The following is a 24,773-nucleotide window of genomic DNA, read 5'->3' as shown; positions in this document are numbered from 1 at the left end:
CCATTCATGCTGGGAGTTTTTTTTTTCATGTTCATTTTGATTGTCTGGATGATAATAAATTCCCTCTATAGGTTTTTCTTCTTTTGTCTTCATATTGATGTAACTGTGACATATACGAGTCATGTTGTCACTAAGCTTCAACTGATGTCTGTCTCCCTCTTTTGTGTTTTCTGACTGTTATTTTGTTACACAAGAATCAAGCGTTCTTATTATATTTCCTGTTATACAAGTACAACATAGCACCCGCCAAAAAGCCATTAAAAAACTGAGCTTTAATAAAATAATTGCTTTTATTTTTTATCATATAGCAAAACTAGTAATCATCATGCTGTTATTTACACATTGCACGGGCATATTTATTTCACACTGTACATCTTACAATGCTAAAGGTGACATCAACAACAACACTCTCCTTTTACAAGACAGATGGCTTCACTGTGGACACAGTGGCCCTCTTCCTTTGAGATTTCTTTTTTTTTAATGTTCACAGTTTATTCAGAGAAAACAACAATCTTGGATTCCCCGTACTGTTTTATTTTTTCTCTTTTTTTTGTTCTTTTTTTTTTGTTCATTTTTTAAGATGCAAGTAGAAAGACGTGCATTTAACGGTTTAAGCACAATCCCTGACTCCCCGGCCTGAAACTTTTCAATGAATTTCTCCTGAAAATGAACAAAATGTTTGTAGCCTCTTGGTGGAGATCTGTCGTAAAAAGGCTGACGAACAGATAGTGTGGTTTCAAGTACTTTTTGGAAAGAAAGGAAATAAAAATAGAGATAATGGACATGATGCAAGAAAATGACAAAAGAAAGAAGTGGTGAGTGAAGATCTAAATTGGAGATGAAGAATGAGAGAAAAATATGAAGGACTCCTTCAAGGTCAGTGGGTTCTGTATGGTGGCGGTGATGATGACCTGCCATAAATATGCTGACACTATAACTTCTGAATCCCAGAATGATTGAAAACCCTTCGTCCACCATGTTGGAAGTGTTTTGTGTTTAAGTTTGTGCTTTTGGAGTCCACAGGGTTTCTACATTGGGACCGGTTGCGATGGTAATATTATGTAATATGATATTTCCCTTTATAGAACCATGGTGCTTGTAAGGCAAAAATCTGAATCTTGAGTTTGAGAAACTGAATGTGTGTATTTCGCACCTTTGCAAATTGCAGCTGTTTAAAGTTGATCCAATCGAGAATAAGAAAGGCAATTACACACATCAAATACAACAAAAATATACTGTCAACATTTGACAATAGCAGTTTTTTTTATATTTGTGTAGCTAAGAAGTCATTCAATTACTTTAGTTTTGTAATATGACATACAGAATATAAAACGAAAGATACAAAGTGATGTTGTAAACATGGTTTTCTTACAATGGGCATCAATGTGATCATATGTCGGTGTGTTGATGTATGTGCCTGCGGGTGTGTGCGTGTATCTGTGTATGTGCGTGTAGGTAGGTGTGTGTGTGTGTGGGTGTGTGTGTGTGTGTCTAGAAAACTCTGAATAATGCAAGAGCATCAGAGATTGACCTGAATGGAGGCAGACATACACCATGGTATGTTCTGTTTCAAAATGTAAACTGAGCAAGAGGCTGAACATGGTTACAGGGAGCTTATACTTGGACCCCTTCATCCTCTCCCTGACCAAGAAAATCAACAAAATTACAGTGATTAAAACAACATAAATCTAACTTTTTACTTCTTGACACTTAAATTTCCATCAGGCTCAAATCACATATTTCCTCTGAGTATTTTTTTTTTCACCTCTCTTTTAGCTTTTCTCCAGCTACTGTATATTTATCCCACTTTATGTCAGTCCCTCTAATCTGACAAATGTCCAAAAAGTCTCTCAATACATTCTGCGTTTCATGTAGATCCTCTCGATAAAGTTTTCCAGTTCCTCCTCACTGTCCAGCTGAGGCACCAGCCCATCTTCCTCATAGTCATCTCCCGGTGTGACTTGTGGATAGTAGTACGGGGGTCGCCTGCCTCTCCTGGGGGTGGTTATTGGTTTGGGTGGAGGTAGGGGTTGGTAGGTCCGTGGGTGAGGAAGGATATAGTTAGAGATATAAGGGGTGAGAGGCAGGCGTGGTGCTGGCTGCTGCCTCCAGCCTTGTCCACGGTTCTTACCCCCAGCCCTGTGTCTGCGCCTTGGGGCCTGGAGGTCAAGCTCCTGGGTGCCGAATGGCTGGTCTCTGGAGGGGGCGGGCTTGCCATAATACTGTGGTTTGGGATATGGGAAATAAACAGGGTAGTATGCTCGATATGGCTTCTGGTAGTATGGATAGGAGGGGAAGGCTAAAAATTGTTTCTGGGGTTTATACCAGTAGTCAAGCTGCTTCTGAGGCTTATACCAATAGTCCTGCTTGTATGACTTGACCTTGTCCTTGTGCCATTTCTTGTTGGACTTGTTGTACTTATAAGGGGCTTTCTTGGGGTTTTTTGAGGCTGTGTAGTGGTAGATAGGTGGAGCAGCCAGAGGAGGAGGTACCAGAGGCCTGAAGCGAGGGGCGACGGGGTTGCTGTTAGTTGGCTGCAGTTGCAACTCTTTCCTTTTCTTCTTCTTCTCTTCCACGTCACTAATAATCTCAATCACATCATCAGCAGGCAGGTGTAGCTTGCTGCTGATCTCAATCAGCCTGTCAATCATTTGCTGGTCCAGGTCGTCTTCATCTGGGACGACCTCCTCTGAGCGCTTGTCCTCTGCAGTGTTACCGGCAGCCCCCATGCTGCTTTTCTGCCGGGGCTTCATGTAAGACTGCTGCTTCCTCCCCATGTACTGCAACAGCATGTCGGATGCAATGTCTGCCAGCCTCTGCTCCTCCTCTCTGGCTTGTTCTGCCTCCTCCTGCTGCCGGAGCACCTCCTGTTTCTCTGCACGTGCTCTCGCCTCCTCTTCCATGTGAGAGAGGCTCTCCTCTTCTTCTTCGACCTCCTCCTCCAGCTCCTCTCCTTCATCCTCAAAGTCATCCATGAAGTTGCCCCCCTTGACGGGTCTGTTGCCTGACCGGTTGTCCTGCCAGTGCAGCTTCTTTCCAGCTCGTGCGAGCTGAGTATTGTACGCCTTGTAGCCCTTCAGAGGAGGCAGGATCTCATTGTCTTGAAGACCCAAGTCAATGTTTTGGAAGTAGCCTCTAATTTTGCGCTGCAGAGAGAGATCATCTCCCTGTGAGGTGGAACCTGATCTGGCTTTGTTTAAGAAACTTTCTAAATCATTTCCCTCCTCTTGTACCTCATCTTCCACTTTCCCTTCTTCCTCACTCACAATATCAGGACCCACACCTTCTACAGACCACCCCTGATCCTCCTCTGACCTTGTGTTTTTATCCTCCTCATGCCTTTCTTTTAAGTCATCACCCTGAGCAGCTGTCAAATGGCTTACAATTAGCTGTTCAATAGCCTTATCAGCCCCTCGCTCCTCCTCCTCCACCCTCCTCTCTCCCTCTGTCTGCCCTGCTCTCCTTATCTCATCACCCTCCAAGCCTTCAATGGAGAGCAGCTCCTGGCTCTGATCCTCTTCCCAGTCTCTGTTTCTGCCCGCTTGGATTTCACTCTCCCCCGGGTGGTCCAGGGCCTCCAAAAGAACAGCGAGCACCTGCGCAGGGTTCGTCACTTTATCTGACTGGTTATCTTGACCCGGGCCCCAGCCCCGGTCTAGCGACACGTTGTCAGGGCTGGAGATACTCTGGAGTGGGGGCGAGAGGAAGGGGGCGAGGTTGTCCTCTTTATGGTCTGTCCGGGTGTGCCCCTCCACCCCTCCCTCCCCTCCCTCACCCCACACAGGGGCGGTGCCAGCCAGCTGTGGAGTGACAATGAGCAGGACCAATAGGATGAGATGGGCTGTGGAAGGGGCGTGATGACAGGTCATGACCATGCAGAACTGGCAGGAGGGAGGTTAAGCACCTGAAGAAGAAGAAGAAGAAGAAGAAGAAGAAGAAAGGAGGAAGGCAGAGGGAGAAGGACAAAAGACTCATGAGAAATAATTCACATATCATCATTTCTGCTAGTTTTCTCGGTAGTGTGATCATGACACATTTCAACATGGACACATCTGGATGATTGAGATAATATACAGCTGTTTTGTGAAAAGTCCAGTCTAGAATATACAGAGGAGAACTGGTAAGAAACACTTCACTGATTTTAGGATGAGAGCACACACAGCCTGCCACAAATTTTAAATACCATTCAGTCTGTAAATTACAGACAACATCCACAATGAAGCCACCACACAGAGTTAACCCTGCCAGCAGTTTGGAACTGAACAAACGCCTGAGAACAAAGCAGACAGACAAACGCCACGACAAATAGAGCCAAATATATAAGTTAGACGTTTCTCTCTCTCATATCCGACGTTTGACTTTTTTATCCTGGATTTTTTTTTGTTATTCTCTTACAATATATTTTCTAACAATATTTCTTATTAGGTCCGTTTTGCTGCTATTGTTGCGTCTCTCACGGTATCTGGACCGTATAATTCTGTCTGTGATTCTTTAGACATTTAACAACCCCTGTCTTTCAAGAGGAAGGTAATAATTTGCATACATAAATTGCCCTTCGAATAAAAAGCCATTTTTGGGGGTGGTCTGTAGTCGTGCGTTAACGCGCTCATTATCTTTCCACCGAGCGGATGAAATGATGAATATGATATTTTTTTTGGTCTTTTTTTATGAGATTTAACCGAATAAACTGTCACACCAGTAAAGAAATATGCGTTAACGAATTGAATTTTCAGTTTGTATTTCTGGTATTTTAAAAAAAAGAAAAGGTCTCACCTCTCCTTCCAAGCCAATCCAAGCAGAACGCACGCACTTGCCATTTTATGCGCAAAGCGTCTATTTCTCAAAGAGAAAAATACAGAAAACAAATTGATCCAAGCTCTGTGTCTGTGTTAGCTGTGATTTTGGTATTCCATGCGTCAAAGCGATGTGACCAGCACACTGGTATAGAGGCTGCACACACACACACACGCACGGGGAAGTCATGCGTAAAGCTGGTGGCTACGGTTGAGTTATTTAACCCTCCGGTCCCTGAGCGGTCCATCCAAACTGTAAACGAGCTGGATGTTATATTTTAGAGGATAAAGCCTTTTTTGCAAGAGGAACGGAAGGGTGGGAGCAGTGAGTGAGAAACGCGGGTTTGTCCTTGTGTGATGAGGATGTTTCTCCTCAGTGGCAGTGGTGGAATGCAGACAAGCACAAATTTGGACAGCAAAGCTCAGCGTGCAGCCCAAAATTTAACTATTTCCATTTTTTTTTAAATAAACTGGATCAGCAAAAAGAGGGACAGCAAAGAAGTCCAGGTATTGATATCTGGCCTGCAGTAGATTTGGACTCTAATTTGATTAGAATTTAATTTAAAAAAGGAAGAAAATTGTTAAAATCTTGTTGTGGATTTTAAATCTTAAAAATCGTCACGATTTTTTTTTTGTTTGTTTTGTTCACGTTTGAAAAAAAGCACGCGATTTTTTTCAGGAGCTCGTGAGCAGCAGAAATATTTCTTTGGCATGATTGTCTCTTTCTACACATTGTAGTGCTTCATTTTTAAAAATCAATATCATTTGCTCTTACAGCAACTAATTATTATTCTACCTATCAATACATTTATATTTTTAAAGATTTAGTCTGTGTTAATTTCCCTTATTTTGTAAGAATATTAAAGTAAAAATAAAAATGCAAAATACTTTTAAACATTTCTCGAGAAAATCAGAAAATGTTATACTTGTTTACTTAAAAAGAAGAAGAAGATGGAAACAGTTGCAGTGCACAGGTACTTCACAGTTAGACAAAAAACAGTCGCCTAGTCGCAGCACATTTTTTTTTTCTGATAAAGTTACGATTTTAAAAGAAATGATTTAACACTTCACAAAGCCTAAAACACGACCTGACTTCTTCTATTTCAGTGTAAAAAAAAAATGGAAAAGAAAAAGAAAAAAGAATGAGGATGTAATAATAATGATGATAATTAAGAGTTATCTGATTCGTATGGCTCGTGGATTATACGGGATGAGATTTCGTTCCACTTACCTGAAGTCCCACTGGGGGTGGGGAAGTGGTGAAACTCACAACGCGCGTAAAGCCAAGATTATTTCATAAATATAGGATCACCTGAGAGAATGTCTGTTTCCCTCTCTGTCTTCAGCCTGTGAGCAACATCAAGAAAACCAAACAAACTGGCGCTTCTTTATTCACTAACGTGGTGTGTTTGTATGGCAGCAGCACTGGTGCTAATGTACAATTGAGTGAATGTTTTCAGCCCCACGGTCAGCGCAACTTTATTGTATATACCCTCACTGAACCACGTGACAACCCCCCCCACCACCACCACCACCACCTCCACCCCGCCACCCCCTTCTCCTCACTCCCCACCCCCCCAGCTGCAGGCAGTGCTGACGTCACTTCCATTGATAAGAATGTTGGTGTGGAGATGGCACTGTGAGTCTAGGCTGGCCCCAGCTGATGAATGAACGGAAATGGCATGAATGAAATAGTACTTTTCCTCAATGAAAAGAGAAAATTGTAGAGATAGAGCTGGTACGCAGCCATTTTCCTTCTCACATATTAAAGGTTAGCGTTGCTTCTTCCTCCCTTGTTCCTTCCTTCCTCTGCTCCAGCTTGTTTCAGACTCAGGATCTAGGAAAAAAAAAACAAAACAGAGTGACCTCGTTCACAGGCTATCAATTAGGGTCATTTAGTGACGTGCTCCGAAGAGTCAATGACTTGCATCTGCAGCTTCAGACAGAAAAGTGGCGTGCACTCCAGAGGCCAATTTCTCTTGCAGCCCGCTTGTTGGGCTTTTGTTCTGAGGTGGCCCCTAAACCTCTGTGGCTGCATGGCTCACAGGCCACGGGAGCAGCCGCTGCTCAATTTCTGCTCAATTTCCAGGGATTGCACAATTTTCCACCCGCTGTCTCGCATAATTTCTAGCTGCTCTCCATCCGTCAGCAGCACACACTGTGCTCTTAACATGGCCTTTCATCACCATTCTTTTTCACATGACAGACACACAAGTGATTAACCATTTGTGCCCAGATCTAAAACACAAACTAAATAAGGTTGCAACACACGCGTTTCAGTAACCCACAGCGATATTTAATACATATCACGTATCATAAAATCCTTTTGCTCAAATTCAGAAATGATCAAGTCACTGTGAGTTTATGTGATTAGTTAACATTTAACGGCTCATTAATCAATGAATATTAACTCACAGTTTCTTCATACATTAATTCATAGGCCACCAAATTAGCCAGAAAGTGGTTATGTACACAGTGAAGGGTGTTCCCCTGCGTTCCATTATCCTCATTAAAAGCAGAACAGTATTCTCATTCAAATATGAAGCTGCTCGATGCAAACATTTACATTTTGCTGCTGATCCAGCGTCGCACAGAAGGCACTGAAACCAAAAACAGACATATTGGAGCATCAACAGTTCACGTTGTTATGAATGAGAAAGAAAGGGTGGGTTCACATGTCATGTGTGGAATCTGAATGTGACTTGTCAACGTTACTAGAGGCGTTGACTGTTGGGTCAACATGTAGACATTTCCATATGACAACCAGTTTCAATAAACAGCTTCATATTTCTATGACAGTTGATATGGAAGTGCCCTTTTCTATGTGAGATGGAATCTGAATGAAGTCAACATCTAATGATTGATGATAATTTAAAGGTTCACCATCTTAACTGGACCAACCCTAACTTGATTTGCATCCTTACCGTCCTTACCATACTCTAATTCTGATCATTATCAAGACCAAGGCGAGGGGGAAAAAATTCAAAAGTAGCCGTGGAGAATTGACAGAAGTCTGCCTGAAGGTTTTAAAGCTCACTAGTCCTGCCTGGATAAGAATCAAAGGCTTGCTGAAGTAAACAGCTCTGGGCTGCAGAAGGATGCTTTGATTACATGACCCACTCAAGTGAATTCACCTCTGCTCTTTCTGCTCTATTTATTATAAAAATGAAAACAACTTTTTGCTTCCACTGTCAACCAGTCACCCCCAAGGTCGCCTGTAATGGAGCATTTTGTGCATTACGGTTCAAGGGCAAATGAATATACAGTTATTATGCCTGATATTCAGCTTTCTTGTCGTGCCTGAACATTACTAGTGTTCTTGTGCTGGGTAATGTAAAAACAAGTTGATTCACAATGCTCATTTCTATACACTTCATTTGTCAGTGCCAAGCCTCCGCTCTGGCCTTGTGTGCCACTAAATTCAGCTGTCAGTCCTCATATGGCTCCCTTCCTTGAGGCTTTTATTTCCAGGTGTCTCTGCATGTGCACACGTTTATGGATGTGTTTCCTTTGCATGCATACGCTGTAATGTGTCTTGTACATTTAGTTAACCACAGATAGGGATATTGACGTTCTAAGGTTAATTGGATCTTCCCTGCAGTCACATGAGGCCAATTTTATTAAGCGATTATTGTGTGGACTGATTCAAAATGTCACTTTCTATTGAGGTGAATTTAGATTTCTGATACTTCTTATCTGATGAGTTAGAAATATAATGTGCGGATGAACAGAAATACCATCTAAAAGTCTTTGATGTCTGCTTTTAAAGCTTAGCACGGGCACAAACACATAGTGATGCAGCAGCAATGATACAGTCCTGTGTGGGAAAGAAACATGCTTGCTGTCTACCTGGATACTAAAATGGAGCTTTGTTTCTGTTCTGAGGGAGAGCTCGACGCTCTGTGTGTGCAAATATGTGTTCTGTGTTAGCAGACAGAGATGCACACATCAAATGAAGTTGTTATTTGTTACGATGGCTTGAGGCACCACATAACCTCTGTTTGATTAGATTTTGCGCAAGGGACTGTTTTCTGCGGAATGCGGAGTGTTTGCAAGGTAGTCATGTCATTTTGTGTGTGTGTGTGTGTGTGTGTGTGTGTGTGCGTGTGTGTCTTTGTTAAAATGCTTGATGGCAGCAGCAGGCTCCGAGAGGTAAGCATGGAGCCAGAGGGCAGATGCTGATATAACGGTCTGGCATTATCAACTGCCACTCAGCATTAGTTGGCCCCTTACCCTCTCTCCATGTCCGCACCCCCGCACTGACTCACACTCTGCCGCCTGCTCGGCCACTCAGATAGATTAACACTGGTACACCGTGGTTGCATTTAATGGAATACACACACTGCAGAACACACAGACCTCACAGTAATAGTTCCATTTTTTCCCCCTCGACATACGCTATGTGTCTCTTTCTCTCTCTCTCTCTCTCTCTCTCTCTCTCTCTCTCTCTCTCTCTCTCTCTCTCACACACACACACACACACTCACACACACACATGCACAGAGACAAACACACTTCCCCTCTCTTACTGTAATGTACATTACAGACAAATGAACCATTGGAGGAGGTCAGGGCATGCTCTCACTGATGGTTCCCTGTACACACTGCTAAGACAAGAGGCAGAGAGTATATGTGGATTTCTCCTTTTGTTCCATTGAATTAACTTTCACATTTTCACTGTTGGCGTTGGGCTGAGGAGAGCTGCAGGGTCGTGAGGCGAAGCTGCAAAATTGACATGCTTAAAACAAGGGGAGATAAAGAATGATGAATTCCCTGTGTTTTTTTTTTTTTTTGGCTACAATTATGGTAATGCAGGCAGGGGTTCTTTCAGAAAGTGTGCTAATGCAGCTCCCTCGCACTGCAAAGGTCTCTACCTCAAAGTGATAAAATAGAGCTCATGATTAACAGAAGCTTTTCCGCCCACGCCACTTTGTCAGGGGAGGGAAGGACAAGTAATTGCACCGTAAGGTTCCTACAACACAATGTATAGCTGGGACTTGATGATGTTTGCAGGACCCGGGCGCCCACACTATAATCTACAATTTCATCTAGCCCCCCCCCCCCCACGTTTTTCATGCATGCCTCTCAAAAGTTAGAATTTGCTGCAAGCTACGATAAACCGCACGCATCTCTGAAATGCATGTCAGGTGTTTGTGTCCGAGGAGAAAATGAGTTTCATGGTGTAAAAATGAGAGCGTGATTTCATTTGTTTGCGATTACACAGATTGTTGGAATTATCTTTCGCTTCCAATCCGTCAAGCTTTTTCTCAGCGCTCAGGTACAGAGACAGGAAGCAGAGGTTGTCAGTCTTTAGCCCAGTTTTGTAGCAAGGGCCATTTTTATCTCTCTCTGTATGAGTCAAATGTTTGTTCATGTCAGAAAGCAGAACACAGTGTTACACAGCGACGTGTGCTCTGCGCGGTGAGGGTTTTGCTTGCTGCCGTTATATTGCATTGTGGGTTTTTATAGTTATACAGCTGTGTTTGCATCTGGAAAGCAATGTAGTAAAACAGCTGATGTGGTGACAGCAGTGAGATTATCTCATTATTTGTATTAAAACTTGTTTCTCAACCAAAGCTCACTTTTTATGTAAAATGAGCTTTTCATTGCGCCTACGGCTGATCTGTTCACTGACACACTGCAGATGTAATGCCATCAAGTGAAATGAATGCTGCAACATGTGCCTTTAAAACTGTTTTTTTCATTAATAACATTCATATTGAAATGTTTGTCTTTGTTATGGTAATCAATCACAGCGGCAGGTACCTGAAAGAGAGATTATCTTTCCAAAGAATGTTGATAGGAACATGTTCTGCATCTTTCTGCTGTGTGGGATGTAAAGCATTAACGTAATGTAATGCGATGCAAAAGATAATTTGTACTAATAAAAATAGAACAGAATAAATCAATAACATTTAAATATGTTTGCAGCTTACAGAAAATGAAGAACTGTGATGCAGATTCAAATGTGTGCTGCCTCCATCCCCTCAGCTCCTTTAAATCCTTTACCCGCACTGCAAAGAATAATGTCTTTCTGTTCACACTGTGCAGCACTGTGAATGAACACCATCCCTTTTCTAAGTAATCTATGCTGGGTTAACACCTCCACCTTGATGAATATGCTGTTAAAAGTAATATTTGAATCTCTAAGACAATATAGATGATGCGAGAGAAGAAGCTCTAACGAGCCGCTGAATTCCAAACGTCTATTTCATGAATTAGGCCTGTGAGAAGAGTTATGGTGGGAGTCGATGAACCCCTCGGGAAGTGAATCCTGTGTGAGTAATGTGTGCGCATTGTGGTGATTGTTGTCCCACTCACTCATTGTCTGCTACTCAGAAATTATTTACCCCCTTGAATATTAGCTGTAAAATGCGCATTGCAAACCTTTGAGAAAGTGATGGCGTCAGTGACGGATGGCGTTGGAGGCCAGAAGCAGGCAATGAATTTGAGGTTGATGAGGCGACTCATATCAGAGCGTGCGACATCAGTGCTCACCATCAATCTCTTCCCCTCTCCCCTGTAGACGTCTGGCACATGCATCAGCAAACACACTGTTGAAAGTGAATTGAACCCAACCCTGCGAAAACATACATACACGATACACACCTCATGACAAGATACTGGGCCTGCAGCCAGCTGCTTCTAATGTACTACAGTAGAACCTAGCATGAGACTTTGTTAGAATAATAGCTTGCATCCACAGCATTTGAAATCACTGCACCAGAGAGCACAGATGGCAGTGTCACGGCCTGGAGATGTAATGGCAGGAAAGACACACTTTTGTAGACCTTCAGTGTAACATGAGCCAAATTTAAAAGCCACGAATCCCCCTGCATCCATGTGATCATTACTTCATGAAAAACACTGCATTGGATTGTACTCGCACAATGCTGTCGCAATGGCAGCTTTTATTTTGGCTTGTTTAGCAGCTCTGCAGCAAGTCTTTTATCTCATGGGTGCACAGTGGCTGAGTTAAAGTGTTTTTAATATGTATGTAAATTCTACAAGCTTTACATTGTTATGTAAATCTGATCCAGAAAAATGATTTGACGAAGAAAACACTTCAAAAATGCTGCAAACAAGTACAGTTTCTTATTTTATTGTTTATTTAACGAGGATAAAGCACAATATAATTTGTTGCACAAAATACTCTTTAGCAGCAAGCCAATTTCCATCTGTATTAGCTGGGCGGAGGCAACCTGTGGTTAGTAAAATATAACCGTCAGTTGTGGTGAAAAGCAATTGAGGAAATAGCAATTTGTGAGCAAAGGCTTGTTGGGGTGTTTTTTTTTTCCAACTTGCAGCATTTCTCTATTTGCTTGTGTTTCTCTTTGGTTATGAGTGTTGATCAGTTGGTTTGTGTTTCTTAATTTGCAGTACGCCAAGCTAACTGCACCAGGCGATCATGTTACTGTAATAGAAGCAACGTTAAAGGATTTGCATTGTGCTCATACATTAAAAGATCTTTATTTACTGTTACAAGCGGCAGCACTGACAGAAACAATGGTGTCAGGAAATGGAGAATGCGCCGTGCCTATCGGAGCATGCAAAGCCGACATCGCTGTCTACAAGGAGTATCAGAAAACTCTCTAGAAGAAGGTCAGATTGACAGCAGTAAATCAGAGAATGGCTGGAGAGCATCCAAAAGCCCCTGGAAGGAGAAGTAATGGTGTATAAAGGTGGAGGTGAGATCAAAGGTGGGAGTGATAGGAGAAGACTCATAGTTAAGCTCCACAATGGGAGGAGAGTATGAACAGCAGTAAAGAGAATGGAGTGCTCAGCTTGCATGGACTCTCATAGACTATCTTCTGAGCTCCAGTGAACTCATGTCGCAGTGAGTCAGTCAAACTGTGAGGAAGAGCCCCTGTAGGTAGATGATCGAGACGCTCTGTGTATCTTCAAGTATCATTTGTCAGTTTCAATGAGCCTTTTTTATGAAAAAAGATTTAATAATGTTTTCCCCATTTGTCTCCTCCAGGAACATGACTGGCCTAGCTTTGATGATCTAACAGCTATTCAGCTTGTCTTTGTGCCGCTGGCCTCCTCGCTGCATTTGCTGCAGGCCTAATGTGGACGGACACACACTGCACAGAGGCTGCAACTTGAGGCTAGGCAAACAGAAGGAACGGCGAGTCCTCCAACACTTCTTGTTGAAATGAAAACTGTTATTGGTAATCAGTGCACCACCCGACTGGAAGGGAAGTAATTTTAAAGGCGTTCGAAACGCGGTAATTTGCCGGTGTGACTCATCGCCAACACCTACAGCGACAAAACCTCTGATCCTCCAAAGGAAGAACAGGGTAGCACAACAGTGTGTGTGTGCATGTGTGTGCATGTGCACACCAACAAGCTGGTGTTTGAGGTTTATAGATAGAAAGCTATAGGAGGCTATGTAGCTTCAATCATATACAACTGATCTGTTTAACTATTTTCTGCTTCAATGCAGAAATTTGGACAGTATTTTTTTTTTTTTAAGATTATTTTTTTGGCCTTTTCAGATGGGGAATGACATGCAGCAAAGGGCCACAGGTCGGATTTGAACCCTGGGCTTCCGCAGCAAAGACTGAGCCTTCGCACATGGGCCGGCTGCTCTACCAACTGAGCTAGGACAGTATTTTTTATAGCATTCATTTACTAACAGTTAATGAGAATATGCAATACATCTGTATATACATTATATCCCTGTATAATGGGCAATAATATCTTCTAGTGCTATAATATTTCAGAGCAATGTGCAATAGCAGCTTTGAAGATAACTTTATTTTGTATTCTTCCACTGCTATGAGCATGTGAATGTTTGTGTATGTATATTTTTTTTAAGTTGCACAGCTAATTTCATTGAACACAGTGCAATTCCAATAAATACATTCTATTTCATAATTAAATCAGTCTTTCTAAATCGATTACACACGTGTGAGCAAGGGTGTATGCACCTGTGGAACAGATATTTCTATTGATAGATGTCTTCATAGATACGCTGTGCAGATTTATAAGCATGCCATGATATGAAGAAAAGGCTCGCTGTGGGTTTAAAAAGGATATTGGGAGGCCGGGAGACAAAACAAATGGCCCACATTTTGATATCAGACAGGAAGCTGGGGGTCCAGTTAATGTAATTTTGATGACAACCTCGTGGTATCACAGCAAAATAGGGCACGCTCACTTGAGGTGTCAGGGTGAGGGAAATTATCATGATTAATGCAGGGTTATGACAAGGCAGGAATGTAATCAGTCTCTCACTTGTTAATCATTATCTCTCCCTGATTCATTTTGGCTCAAGATTTAAAATAAGATATCCAGTCTCACTGTATTGGGCAAAGACCTTAAACAAGACTTTCCATCATGGATCCAGTTAAAAAAAAATCAATCCATCAGGGGTGTCGTTCAGCTCAGTGGGTAGAGCATCCACCAGGGCCAGGGTTCGAATCTGACCTGTGGCTCTTTCCCGCATGTCATTCCCCATCTCTCTCTCCCCACATTCCTGTCACTCTTCAAGCTGTCTCTATAAAATAAAAGTCTAAAAGGCCAAAAAATAAATAAATAAAATCTTAAAAATCAATCCATCAAATGATTAACTATAATTCTATGAGGCAGAGATATGAAGCGCTGCAGTTTGCGATTGATTTTAAATTGCATATTAATACTTGAATTAATTGCATTACTTGTATACACAGGATTAAAATAGCAGGAAGTCTAGAAATGGGCAGACCTTGTATGTTCTTATTAATCTTGTATCCTACGTTAACTCACAATAAATCAATCAGTTACAACATGGGCTCTCACACTGAACATACAACCATGGAACCCGTGATCGGCTTTGTTCATTGAAAGCTAATTCAAGCAAAAATAGTGACATCATTAAAAATGGGCTGCCTGTTCTGCAGCACAGTTCGATGTGGGAAAATTGGACCATGAAATTGCTCCAAGCTGGAAGACAGCTGACCAAAGTTTGAGACGTGTCAGAAATCTATTCAGTCTTCCAACAGCCAAATCGAGCTGACCTTCTCAAACTAAACGTCAATGCAACAGCCAATCGGGTATGAGCCACGAGCAGAGTTAAAAATCATTCGTATGGTGACTGCCTCACTAAAAACACAAAAGTTTTGAAGTAGAAAAAAAGCTACCCCCACAAAATGAAGAAAATTGAGGATTGATGGCATTAGTAACTAATGTAAACACTTAATATTCTACCCATGACTGAAACATTTTCTCATGTTGTGTTGTGTGTTCATTGTTATGGCACTGTGGACATTCGCAGGAGCAAATTTATGATTTTGACAAATCACATCCAGACAAGGTGGTGATTGTAAATGTTAGCAGCAGCAGGAATACACACATGGTCACTAAAGCTTCATGTGCAAACATCCCATTTGACCAAATGAAATTCGCCATAACATCCGAACTTAATTGTTTTTGACATGTTTGCATCATGCTGTGCAATATTGCCTTACATCATGCTATCACAGTTAGCTGGTTAACATATAGTCAGCAGGCCACATGCAAGATTACTCCTGAGGACCTGCACACTGTGCAGTTTTTTAATGTCATTAATCTTTAAAATGTGAAACTACATTTACAAATTCGAATGATCTGGAGAAAGTCAAAACAAGACCTCAGTGTTATATCATCAGACACGTGTGACTCAACTGAATCTTGTCCAAGACCAATAACTAAAGGAACCATTACTGGTAAAGACATGGCTTCAGTACAATCAGTACAAGTGCCTGGATGAGTAACACACACGCACACAGGGCATCACACACACGAAGCACTGCTGCGAACAGATTAATTGTTAAGTGGCACAGACACAGATTTAAGACAGTTTGTTATTCACCGTTTTATTTTTTTTTATATTTTCTCTCAGGTAGCTGTCCAGACCGGTTTTCATTTACCGGGGACAAAACACTAATTTGACGTGACATGAAGTTATAATACCAATGATAAAATCTCAATAACGGTGGCTTTTACCAGGCAAAACAAGCTATTTATGAGAAGTTTGTGAAGGTGTCCTGTTGTACATAACCTGTGGAGCCTCTTTTTTGTGTGTGAAACATAAAAGAAATAGTCCTCTGTGTAGCCGGAGGCTAAAACTTGAGTTTGTGAATATAAAAAGGATTCAGGCAGTAAAGACTGAATGAAAGCTTCTATTCGGCCAGCTCAGTATTCACAGAATCCATTTCCCAGATAGTGGCGTACAATGAAATTCCCCATTTCTTTATCTGTCACTTGTACTAATCCACACAGTGATCTCCCTGAAACAAAGCCGTGCTTTCTATATGTAACTGAATGCCATAAACACGACTCTTGTATCATTTGAACTCATCACCTTCTCCATTATGGCTTCTCCTTCTCTTCTCCGTCTCTCCTCTGTATGTTCTATTTCCAGGCATGAGGATGCTTATCTGTGCGTGTGTGCAGGTGCTTGAGTAACAAGAGACATCAGTACATAAAAAATCTAAATAAGAAGAGGAAAAGGCCTAAGCATGAATATATGTTGATTTTCCAGGCTTTATATTTAAACTATTTTTATTATATGGAGTTATATGAAGTTTACTTGTAACCTATATTGTAGAATTATTTAAGAAACTGAATGAATCTCAGTTATAAATAAACCAAAGAGCCTCATCACTTCCCACTGTGGAAATGGAACTGGCCAAAAAACTAGCATAATAGAAGTCTCCATTGTTATAACCAAGGATAAAACCATTGTTCCTAAATTGTATGCAGACTGTGACACAGAGATTTCCCAACCTTTGTTTCATCAAATACACCGTGAAGAAACAGTTACATAATGCTAAAATTGGGCAGACAGGAAATAAAAGAAATACATGTGGAATTCCTGGGCACATTCACAAAGCCCAGGAAATATTGGACATGACGATGGGGATGACGATGCAGAGAAGTTAGAATTTTTTTCTGCTACATAGATTTTCTTAACTTAGACTTGGTGTGAAAGGTTGATGAGTGTCACGGACTGTAAATTTCTTTAAAAAGTGCCTTTGCTCAGCTGTCTTGGTCACAGACTCGATGCGTTCAAGTGCCTCAGTGATATATTTAGTGCCCTGTTCACACAAAGAGGGAATCGGATAGTGTTGTAATTGAAGCATTTTATCTTGTGTCTGTCCTGATCTGGACAGATGTCTTTCTGATAAACTGGCACACTTCAGGTTTTTTTATTTTTATTGACCCTGATGGACAGAAGCAGCCCCCTTCAAAGTGAAAGTAACTGCCGCATTGTGGATTAGCCAACATTTACATAGCCAAAGGTGCATATCAATGCTTCCAGTAAGCAATTCTGCTCGCTTCCATTTTCAAATGTCAAGATCGTTTTGTCAAGTTTTCTTCCGAGAAACAAATCCAGTATGACTTAGACACGACCAAGGGAGATTGAATTATTATACTGTGGTGATTTCACAGCCACACGGGTGGCCGGAAATACTGGAACAATTCAAGGTTGGATGTTTGAAGAAGTTGTTCAGAAACACTGAATGTTTGTACCACAGTATTATACAGCAATAGAAACTTTTTGATGGAGGCCCATTTGTGTTTTTGTACAGGAACACACCAAATGATCCGGTTCCTCTTTGTTTTAGAAGAAACATCTATGAAGTTACTGAGATGGTAGCTGGTAATGATTGAAGCTGGCAATGAAAGGCTCATGGTGGTGGTCATGGCTGAGGCCTAGTTGTGTGTTTGTGTTCAGGTCACTTACCTCTTTTTTTGTGGCTCTTCTCCAGGTGTTCAGGGCAAAAGAGTCCCAAGGCTACCTGAGCACCTATTTAAAGGTTCTGGGAGATACCATATACTAATAAGTATCAGGGGGAGGTTACTTTAACATACTGATCATGGTGTCTATGATTCATCTGTATTGTGTAATATAAAGTAAGATCATGCAAACTAAGAGTCAGTAGAATAGTATAGATGGGTTTGTTTTACATGCCAGTGGAGGGCTATATGAAGCTGCCACATTCAACAAGAGCTGCCGCTGTCAGGACCACATTTTGCCTGTGGGCTCCAGTAGTTTATGTGAAAATATATGTCTGCTTTTCATAGTCCAGTGGCTAATTTCATTGTCTTATTTGTGTTGAGTAAATGAATGAAGCTTATCTTCTCTCTGAATCTTAATGATAACATTGTGTTTGGACTTGTGGGTAACCACAATGGAGACTGTAACTTTAGTTAACAATAAAATCTTGTTGCGCACTCAAAATGTGTATATAATAAAGTTATTTTTAAAAAGACAAAAGGTGACGTAGCAAAGAACCACAACTTTGCTCCGCTGAATTGAATAAGGAGAATGCATTTGGTTCATTGCTCAGGTGCGTATCATTGTTACTGTGACAACAAAGGTCACCTGACAAAGTCTTTTCTTGCATGTCCAAATACACTAAGATATTAAGGGCAGACAATACCAGAGAGTGTATTTAGGAAAAAACAGGCCTTTGGAGCACTGGGCTTTTGTTTCCAGAAAAAAGGCCACATTGTGTGGGTTTAAATCGGGACAAGCAGCCTAAAGTATTGTATAATAATAATAATAACAATAATAATTACTTTATTTATATAGCACCTTTAAAAAAGTTTTACAAAGTGCTTTACAGAGCAGTAGACCCAACGGAAGGCAACACAGTGTAAGAACATGTGACACTGCATGTTGACAGATTCAAAGATAATAAAAGAAATGATAGAAGAACAATTAATAAACATAGATAAAAATTTAAATAAATCAAAATAGATTCAAATAGATGACATCACAACAAGGCAAGTCCCGAAATAGAACCTTGTGGAACTCCTTTTCTTACTGTCACTACTGTGCTGGATCAACACATGATGCCAGATGAGATGGCCTGTCATATGCTTTTCCTCTAAATACTTGACCAACTAGAGAATTAATACCACCAGTGGTTTATGTCAGTTTCTAATATTTGCATAATGATCGTGGATGGAAACACCCATAAAGTTTGCATGAATATAGAGTAAAAACATACTTCAAATATATACATTTAGCAACGTGTCTCTTTTTACATAGATATAACATACAGATCTGGCACCAGCAAACAACGATGACATATTTCACAATGTTGTTTGTTTTCATAAAGGTTAATAGAGGATTCTAAAGCCTCCGGAGCATCAGCAGTCACCATTAACAAAAGCTACCACCAGAGGCGAGGAGGCAGGAAGAGTCAAGGACCACAAAGGACATAGATCACTGCCCAGGTGAAGCCATGATCAGGAGTGAGAGGAGGTAGGTGAAGCATTATTACAGTGGATAGAGTTTTGAGTATGAGGAAAATACTGGATTTAAACTAGATTTACATCAACAAGAATCTGAACTGATCCATTTTTTTAGTTTGGAGAATAATCAAATAATCACATGGACTGCAATGAATAGCATAGTGCAAGCCCATGTAATGAACTGTCAGTGTCTGGCTTGAATTGGGAGCCAGTGGAGGGACAGGATAAAAAGAATGGTCCTTATGTGGCCCAGTTATTTTGTGAGAGTTAAGAATTTGGAAAGCAGAATTTGAGGAAACTATACTCTGAGAGTAATCGTACATCTTCTCAGTTTTCACATCTCCTTTTGTAAGTACAGGACTTTAGTAAAATTGTGGATGTGATATTTCAATTTACATTACAATTGTATGCTAATTTGGGGGCATTTTAGTTTCTATTGATGACAGATAGTACCGAGACAGGACACATCAGAGGAGGAATGGGAACAACATGAAGTGTTAATCCACCAGGCTTCAAAAGCTCCCCTAGTTCCACATAATCACGACACAAGGGTGACAATAACAGGCTGCAAGACAATACCTGTGTTCACGTAATCCAATAACATACAGCAGAGGAATGTACGGCTGTGTTTAGGATTGGAAAGTTTAGTTCTTCAGTTTTTTTGTTTAGTTTAACAGGAGTTTAGCAAACAGGCAGAACATTTCTGTAATACCAAGAAAGAGGATGAGTCATTAATGAGACAGGGACCCTGAACAAAGCCTCGGAGCAAGCAGATTCCTTAAGAGAAGCACTGAAAGGGTACATTTCAGATAATCTTTACTATGGAATTCAAATATACTTGTGAGACAGCTTTTTTCATGCACACATATTCAAAGCATATTGCTTTGTTTGTGTAGCTACTCTGACAAGATATGCAGAGAGATATCATAAATTAGACTATGTAAGCTCAAGGCAATAATTTAAATCCTACACATATAGAGATATTATCACCAACCAACAGTGTTTGCATGGCATAATCTTTATTTTATTTATTTTTTTATTTTTTTGTGAGCTCCACTCTTGTGGGCTATTTAAAGTCTGTATTCTTCAAAGTCTGCTTTAGGCAACATCCAAATTCAAGCCATGGATATTTAAAATGTTTGAAATAAATGTGGGGTACTCCAGTGGAGTAGAATCTAGTACCATAAGGTTGAGTCATTCTCCCACTGCATGGCTTGGATTTTGAATTATCAGTGCTGAAGTGAGAGTTGTGTTGTGTGTTCGCTGCATATGTATGCGACCGCTGTTCCTCTTGTTAATCACAAACTTTGAAATGGACATGGAAAAGTTGCCTGACGATTTCAAAGCTGCAGAGTGAAGAAGTGGCATACAATTTCTTTTGTACTAAGGCACTGCTGTGTTAAAGTCAACCGCTCCAGAGCCACATTATTCTGTAGAAGAGCAGCGGCCACTTCTTTTGTGACATGTTTTACAGATACAGTCTGTATCCTAAATAAAGATTGACATGTTCTGTATCATTTTTGGCATATAGAAAAGGAAGCCGCTACATCAGGAACGTCCAGGATGTATATTTGATCGACGTGCACATTGGAACAAGATAATAAGTACTTCCATTTTGCGAAAGCCGCATGGCTGTGTAATAAACACACAGGTTATGGCATCCGTGAGCAGGAATACCTTGAATTATCACTCAGAGGAGAAAAGTGCACGATCCCTTCTGTCCAACTGAAACAACTAATGCCCAATACAACAAGTCTTGCACTCAAAATGTAATATTTCATCAGACAGTTTGCTACATATTTGTGAAGGCTTTCCTGGGGATAAAACATCTATCAGGAACAGAAGCATATTGGCATACATCCGCTTAGCCACATGTTTTGTGTAACTAATTGGATAACCACACCAAGTAAAGCACGAAATTGCCTTTTTTTTTTCTTCTTCTTCTTTTTTATTCCTCCTGCAGCAGTGGATGCAACCCTCTCTGCAGGGCGTTGGTGGGGCCCAGAGGCACACACATTTATGAGTCATACATTTAATATGCTCTCCCTTCCTACTCATATCATAAACACTCAGGGAGATGGAAAATGAAACATCCCCTTTTTCCTCTTTAACCACATCAGAGACTTCGTCAGACAGTCTCCTCTCCGTCCTCTGAGTGTTTCTCATCCTTCTCATCCAGTGCCCCCTGACTCCTCTTCTCTTACCCCATATAACTCTCACAAATGCTGCTTTGACTCCCATTGTGTGTGTGTGTGTGTGTGTGTGTGTGTGTGTGTGTGTGTGCTTGTGCATGTTTGGCTGAGAAGATAAGAGATTAGCATGAGTCAGATAATGATTCAGGACGCCAGGTGGCAAATGCCTCAAATCATGCTCTCTCTCTCTCTCTCTCTCTCTCTCTCTCTCTCTCTCTCTCACTTGTTCACAGCCTCGTCTCCTCACACACACTGTCACCGCTGCTCTTTTGCTCGCCGTCTTCTCCCACTGTGTCCCCCACTCTGTTTCACCTCACTGTCTCTTATGCCCCCCCCCCTTCCCATCTGCCCGCAAGTGTGGCAAACTTAATAACCCGCCGGTTCACGGGTGGGCGTGGATAGGTTAACATGGGAGATAAAGAGGGTAAAGACAGATCGAGTGAAGAGGCAAGGTGGCGGGGGTGTCGCAGACAGAACGATGGCCAGATGTGGAAAGATAAGCGGGAAGCGTGTCAGATTGAGGTGGAAACTGAGCACAAATCTCAAGGAGTGCTGAGGGGGGGGCGAAGCAGCTGCTTCGCGTCCCGCGCGTGATGCTGGGTAATTTAGAAAGAGTGGGACATAGGAATGTGTAGTGAGAGGCAGAGAGGGTTATAGAGAGCTGTGTAGAGGTGGATGGAGGCAGGGATAGAGAGATAGAAGGAGGGGTGGTGATCCTGGGGGCCTGATGACTCATGGCTGTGCTGCGGTTTGTGCGTCACTGGTGCTGGCTGGAGGAGGAGATAGTGGAGAGGTCTACGCATTTAATTACAGCCTTCCAATTTAGACACACTGTACACACACACACACACACACACGCACGCACCTACACACACACACACACAAACACGCACGCACCTACACACACACACACACACACACAAAATAATATCACAAATAATAGTCTTACAAGTGCACTAATTTGTAACGCATACGCACACAAGTATGAAGACGCACGCAGAAGAAGGCGCACGCCGTGAGCACTCAGAGATGTTCGTCTGCATGTAAAATATTCTTTTTTTATTTTTTCATCACGGGTATCTAAGGGAAATGATTGTGGTCACGAGCGTGTGAAGTATGCATGTTCTCCATGTGCAGCCATCCCATCCCAGACAGACCTTAAGGCACGAAACTTATCACCCACCCTTCCTCCCTTCCAAATTCCAAAATACCAAATCGTACCCTTTGAGCAGTTGCACCACACTGGCTTGTGACTGGAATATGAAATGGAGACATACAGACGTGCAGGACTCGCTTTGATGACGCAGTAAAGCAAACTCTTATTTCAGATAATACTGCACGCTGGATAGTTTTCACAATACAAGCTGCACTGCATGCTGTTCGAGTCATCCCGCTGGTTAAAGGTCATCCTTGTAAGAGCGGGATTTCTGCATCACCTCCCATGTATTTTGTTGATTACTTATGGCTTCGTGGTTTTGAATAAGACACGCAAGGCTTGTGATTTTTATCTGGCTGATTTCAGACTGTGGAAATGATCTGCGTAATATCACATCCTCTACATCCCATTTGCTGTTTCTCTGGACTTCTCCAAGTGAGTTTTTTTTTTTTTTTTTTCAAAAACACTCTCACTTTCTCCAAGTGCCAGGGGAAAACAAAGGACACATGCAGATAGAAATGAGAGTTATAGAATAAGAACATCATGGTTGGCAGGTGGCACAGCCTGCTCTTGAAAACAGGCACAAAAGAAAGCGGCTGTAATGTAGGTTGGCTATGTGTATTTTTGGTATTGTTCATTTCCTGTGAGGCAAATGTATTTTATGGAAGTATTCTTTATTTATTACATGACCCTGAACATAACGTATTAGCTTTACAATCATCCAGCAAAATGTGTAGCCCAGGCTTCATAAGCAGATATACAAAACCTTCTTTATTCAGGATTTTTGGTGTGAATGTGATAGCAGGCATTTGTAGGGTTAACTGTGTTCCCGGCAGCAGACAGGTATTGCGTCGTGACGTCGTAGCCAATCACGAAAGGTGTGCGAAACAGCACTCTGGGAGAGAGACGAGATAGGGAGACATTTTCTATGCTGCGGCCCTGTCAATTGTTCCAGTTGGGTGAAAATCATAACTTAACCGAAACCCGAGAAAAATGGTCGGAAATCATCGGCTGAGGTCCACTGAGAGTTTGGGTCCCTGTTTCCTGCTCGGCGGTGAGTTTGCGTCCGTTTAGGCGGAACTGAACAAATTGAATGTGACCTGTTTCTTAGGTCAGGTTCTTTGTGGAGCTGATTCACTGCCGATTGATGTGTGAGGAGAAACATCAACGCCGTAGAGATAAGGAACCAGCGGTGACCGAGAGGCTTCGGGCATTTCGCTGGAGAGATGGATCCACTGAATCAGATGTCTAGCCAGAGTGAAGACACGAAACGCACCTTCGTGCTGGACCAGAGCTGAGGATCGGACTCACTTTGGTTGACAGCGGTGTGGTAGGACATCGAAAGAACCTAAGATTACAGAACACTGAAATGAAGGGCCCAACGAAATAAAAATTGAGCTGAAGAAGAGAGAAAACTGACATAAAGACCACAACTGAACTGACTAAACGCACAGACATTTATTTTTTATTTCCTTGTTCTAAGTCGTGCGCATTTGTTATTTTTATTTAAGTATACAAATTCATTCTCATTGGTTCATATGTCTGCGAATACAATTTTCCTGAGAACTACCAATTGTGTGAGTGTGGTTAATGTTGTGTACTCCCTGGGCTGTGAGCGATCCTAGTCTTCTGCGATTGGTCCTATCTAGAACTGAAACGAATCTAACTTCGTATACCTCTTCAGACAGGGGTTACCAGTAGTAAAAGTGGCGAGCCACGCCAGGAGCCCAGTAGGTGACATCGATATTATTCTGTTTCACATGGATGTTTCCAGGAAGTTATGGTGTTAAAATACCCCATCAGTCCTGTTGATAAATCAGTCGGACAGCTCAAGATGAAGAGGTTATGTACTTCCCCCTTAGAGTCTGGTGCCTTCGGAGGCATCTGCCTGATCATCGAGTTTTACAAAACTGATCGTCGGTTCTCCAGTGCTTCCGCGGTAGAAAGTTTCAGAGCCACTCTTCCCATTTACGACTGATCATGCAAGGTGATCCTACAGTTGGACAATATTTCAGAACTTTGAGTTAGTGTTTACCATTCCAAGGTAGGTAGCATCGCGTACTAGACTTACCTGACGGATCGCTAAAGACGCAGCCAAAGCTTAATGCGGCTAAGACTACGAGGCGGTCTTAAAAGAAATGTGATGCAAAATTCAGTAGTGATGTAGTAAGTATGCTTACCTGCGGTGAACCGTCAACCTTGGCATATCAGTTGAGACACTGGTGGAGTCCCCGCAGCCCACCAGTCCTTCTCCGGATCCCTTTCCGAAAAGTAATAGCGTAACCTGCACTACATCAATGCCAGTTACCAATGAAGAGCAAGCTCCGTCCATTGCGATGACGATGTTAATCCACCTGAGATTCAGAACGTTGTGGTTGAACCTGTGAGAAGGGAGGA

The 24,773-nt window shown here is 41.8% G+C and overlaps 1 protein-coding gene across 2 annotated transcripts; it reads right to left on the bottom strand.

Moving 5' to 3' along the window:
• Positions 1–271: 271 nt before the first annotated feature.
• On the bottom strand, positions 272–6,283 carry si:dkey-175g6.2 (protein Ycf2). 2 transcript variants are annotated; one of them, XM_019253132.2, is made up of 2 exons: positions 6,025–6,283; positions 272–3,904 (listed from the first exon to the last, which is right to left on the bottom strand). In XM_019253132.2, the coding sequence occupies exon 2, from the start codon at positions 3,873–3,875 to the stop codon at positions 1,851–1,853; it is 2,025 nt and encodes a 674-aa protein (XP_019108677.1). In that variant the 5' UTR covers positions 3,876–3,904; positions 6,025–6,283; the 3' UTR covers positions 272–1,850. The 2 variants fall into 2 exon arrangements, with proteins under 2 accessions (XP_019108677.1, XP_019108678.1); XM_019253133.2 differs by lacking the exon at positions 6,025–6,283 and adding an exon at positions 4,774–5,220.
• Positions 6,284–24,773: the final 18,490 nt, after the last annotated feature.

Source organism: Larimichthys crocea, chromosome XXII (assembly GCF_000972845.2).
Source record: "Larimichthys crocea isolate SSNF chromosome XXII, L_crocea_2.0, whole genome shotgun sequence".
Taxonomy (NCBI): Eukaryota; Metazoa; Chordata; class Actinopteri; family Sciaenidae; genus Larimichthys; species Larimichthys crocea.
The sequence above is the reverse complement of the archived record's forward strand: the minus strand, read 5'-3'. Positions and strand labels throughout refer to the sequence as shown.

Excerpts from the sequence above, each read along its gene's own strand:
- si:dkey-175g6.2 (XM_019253132.2), bottom strand. The coding sequence starts at position 3,875 with ATGGTCATGACCTGTCATCACGCCCCTTCCACAGCCCATCTCATCCTA.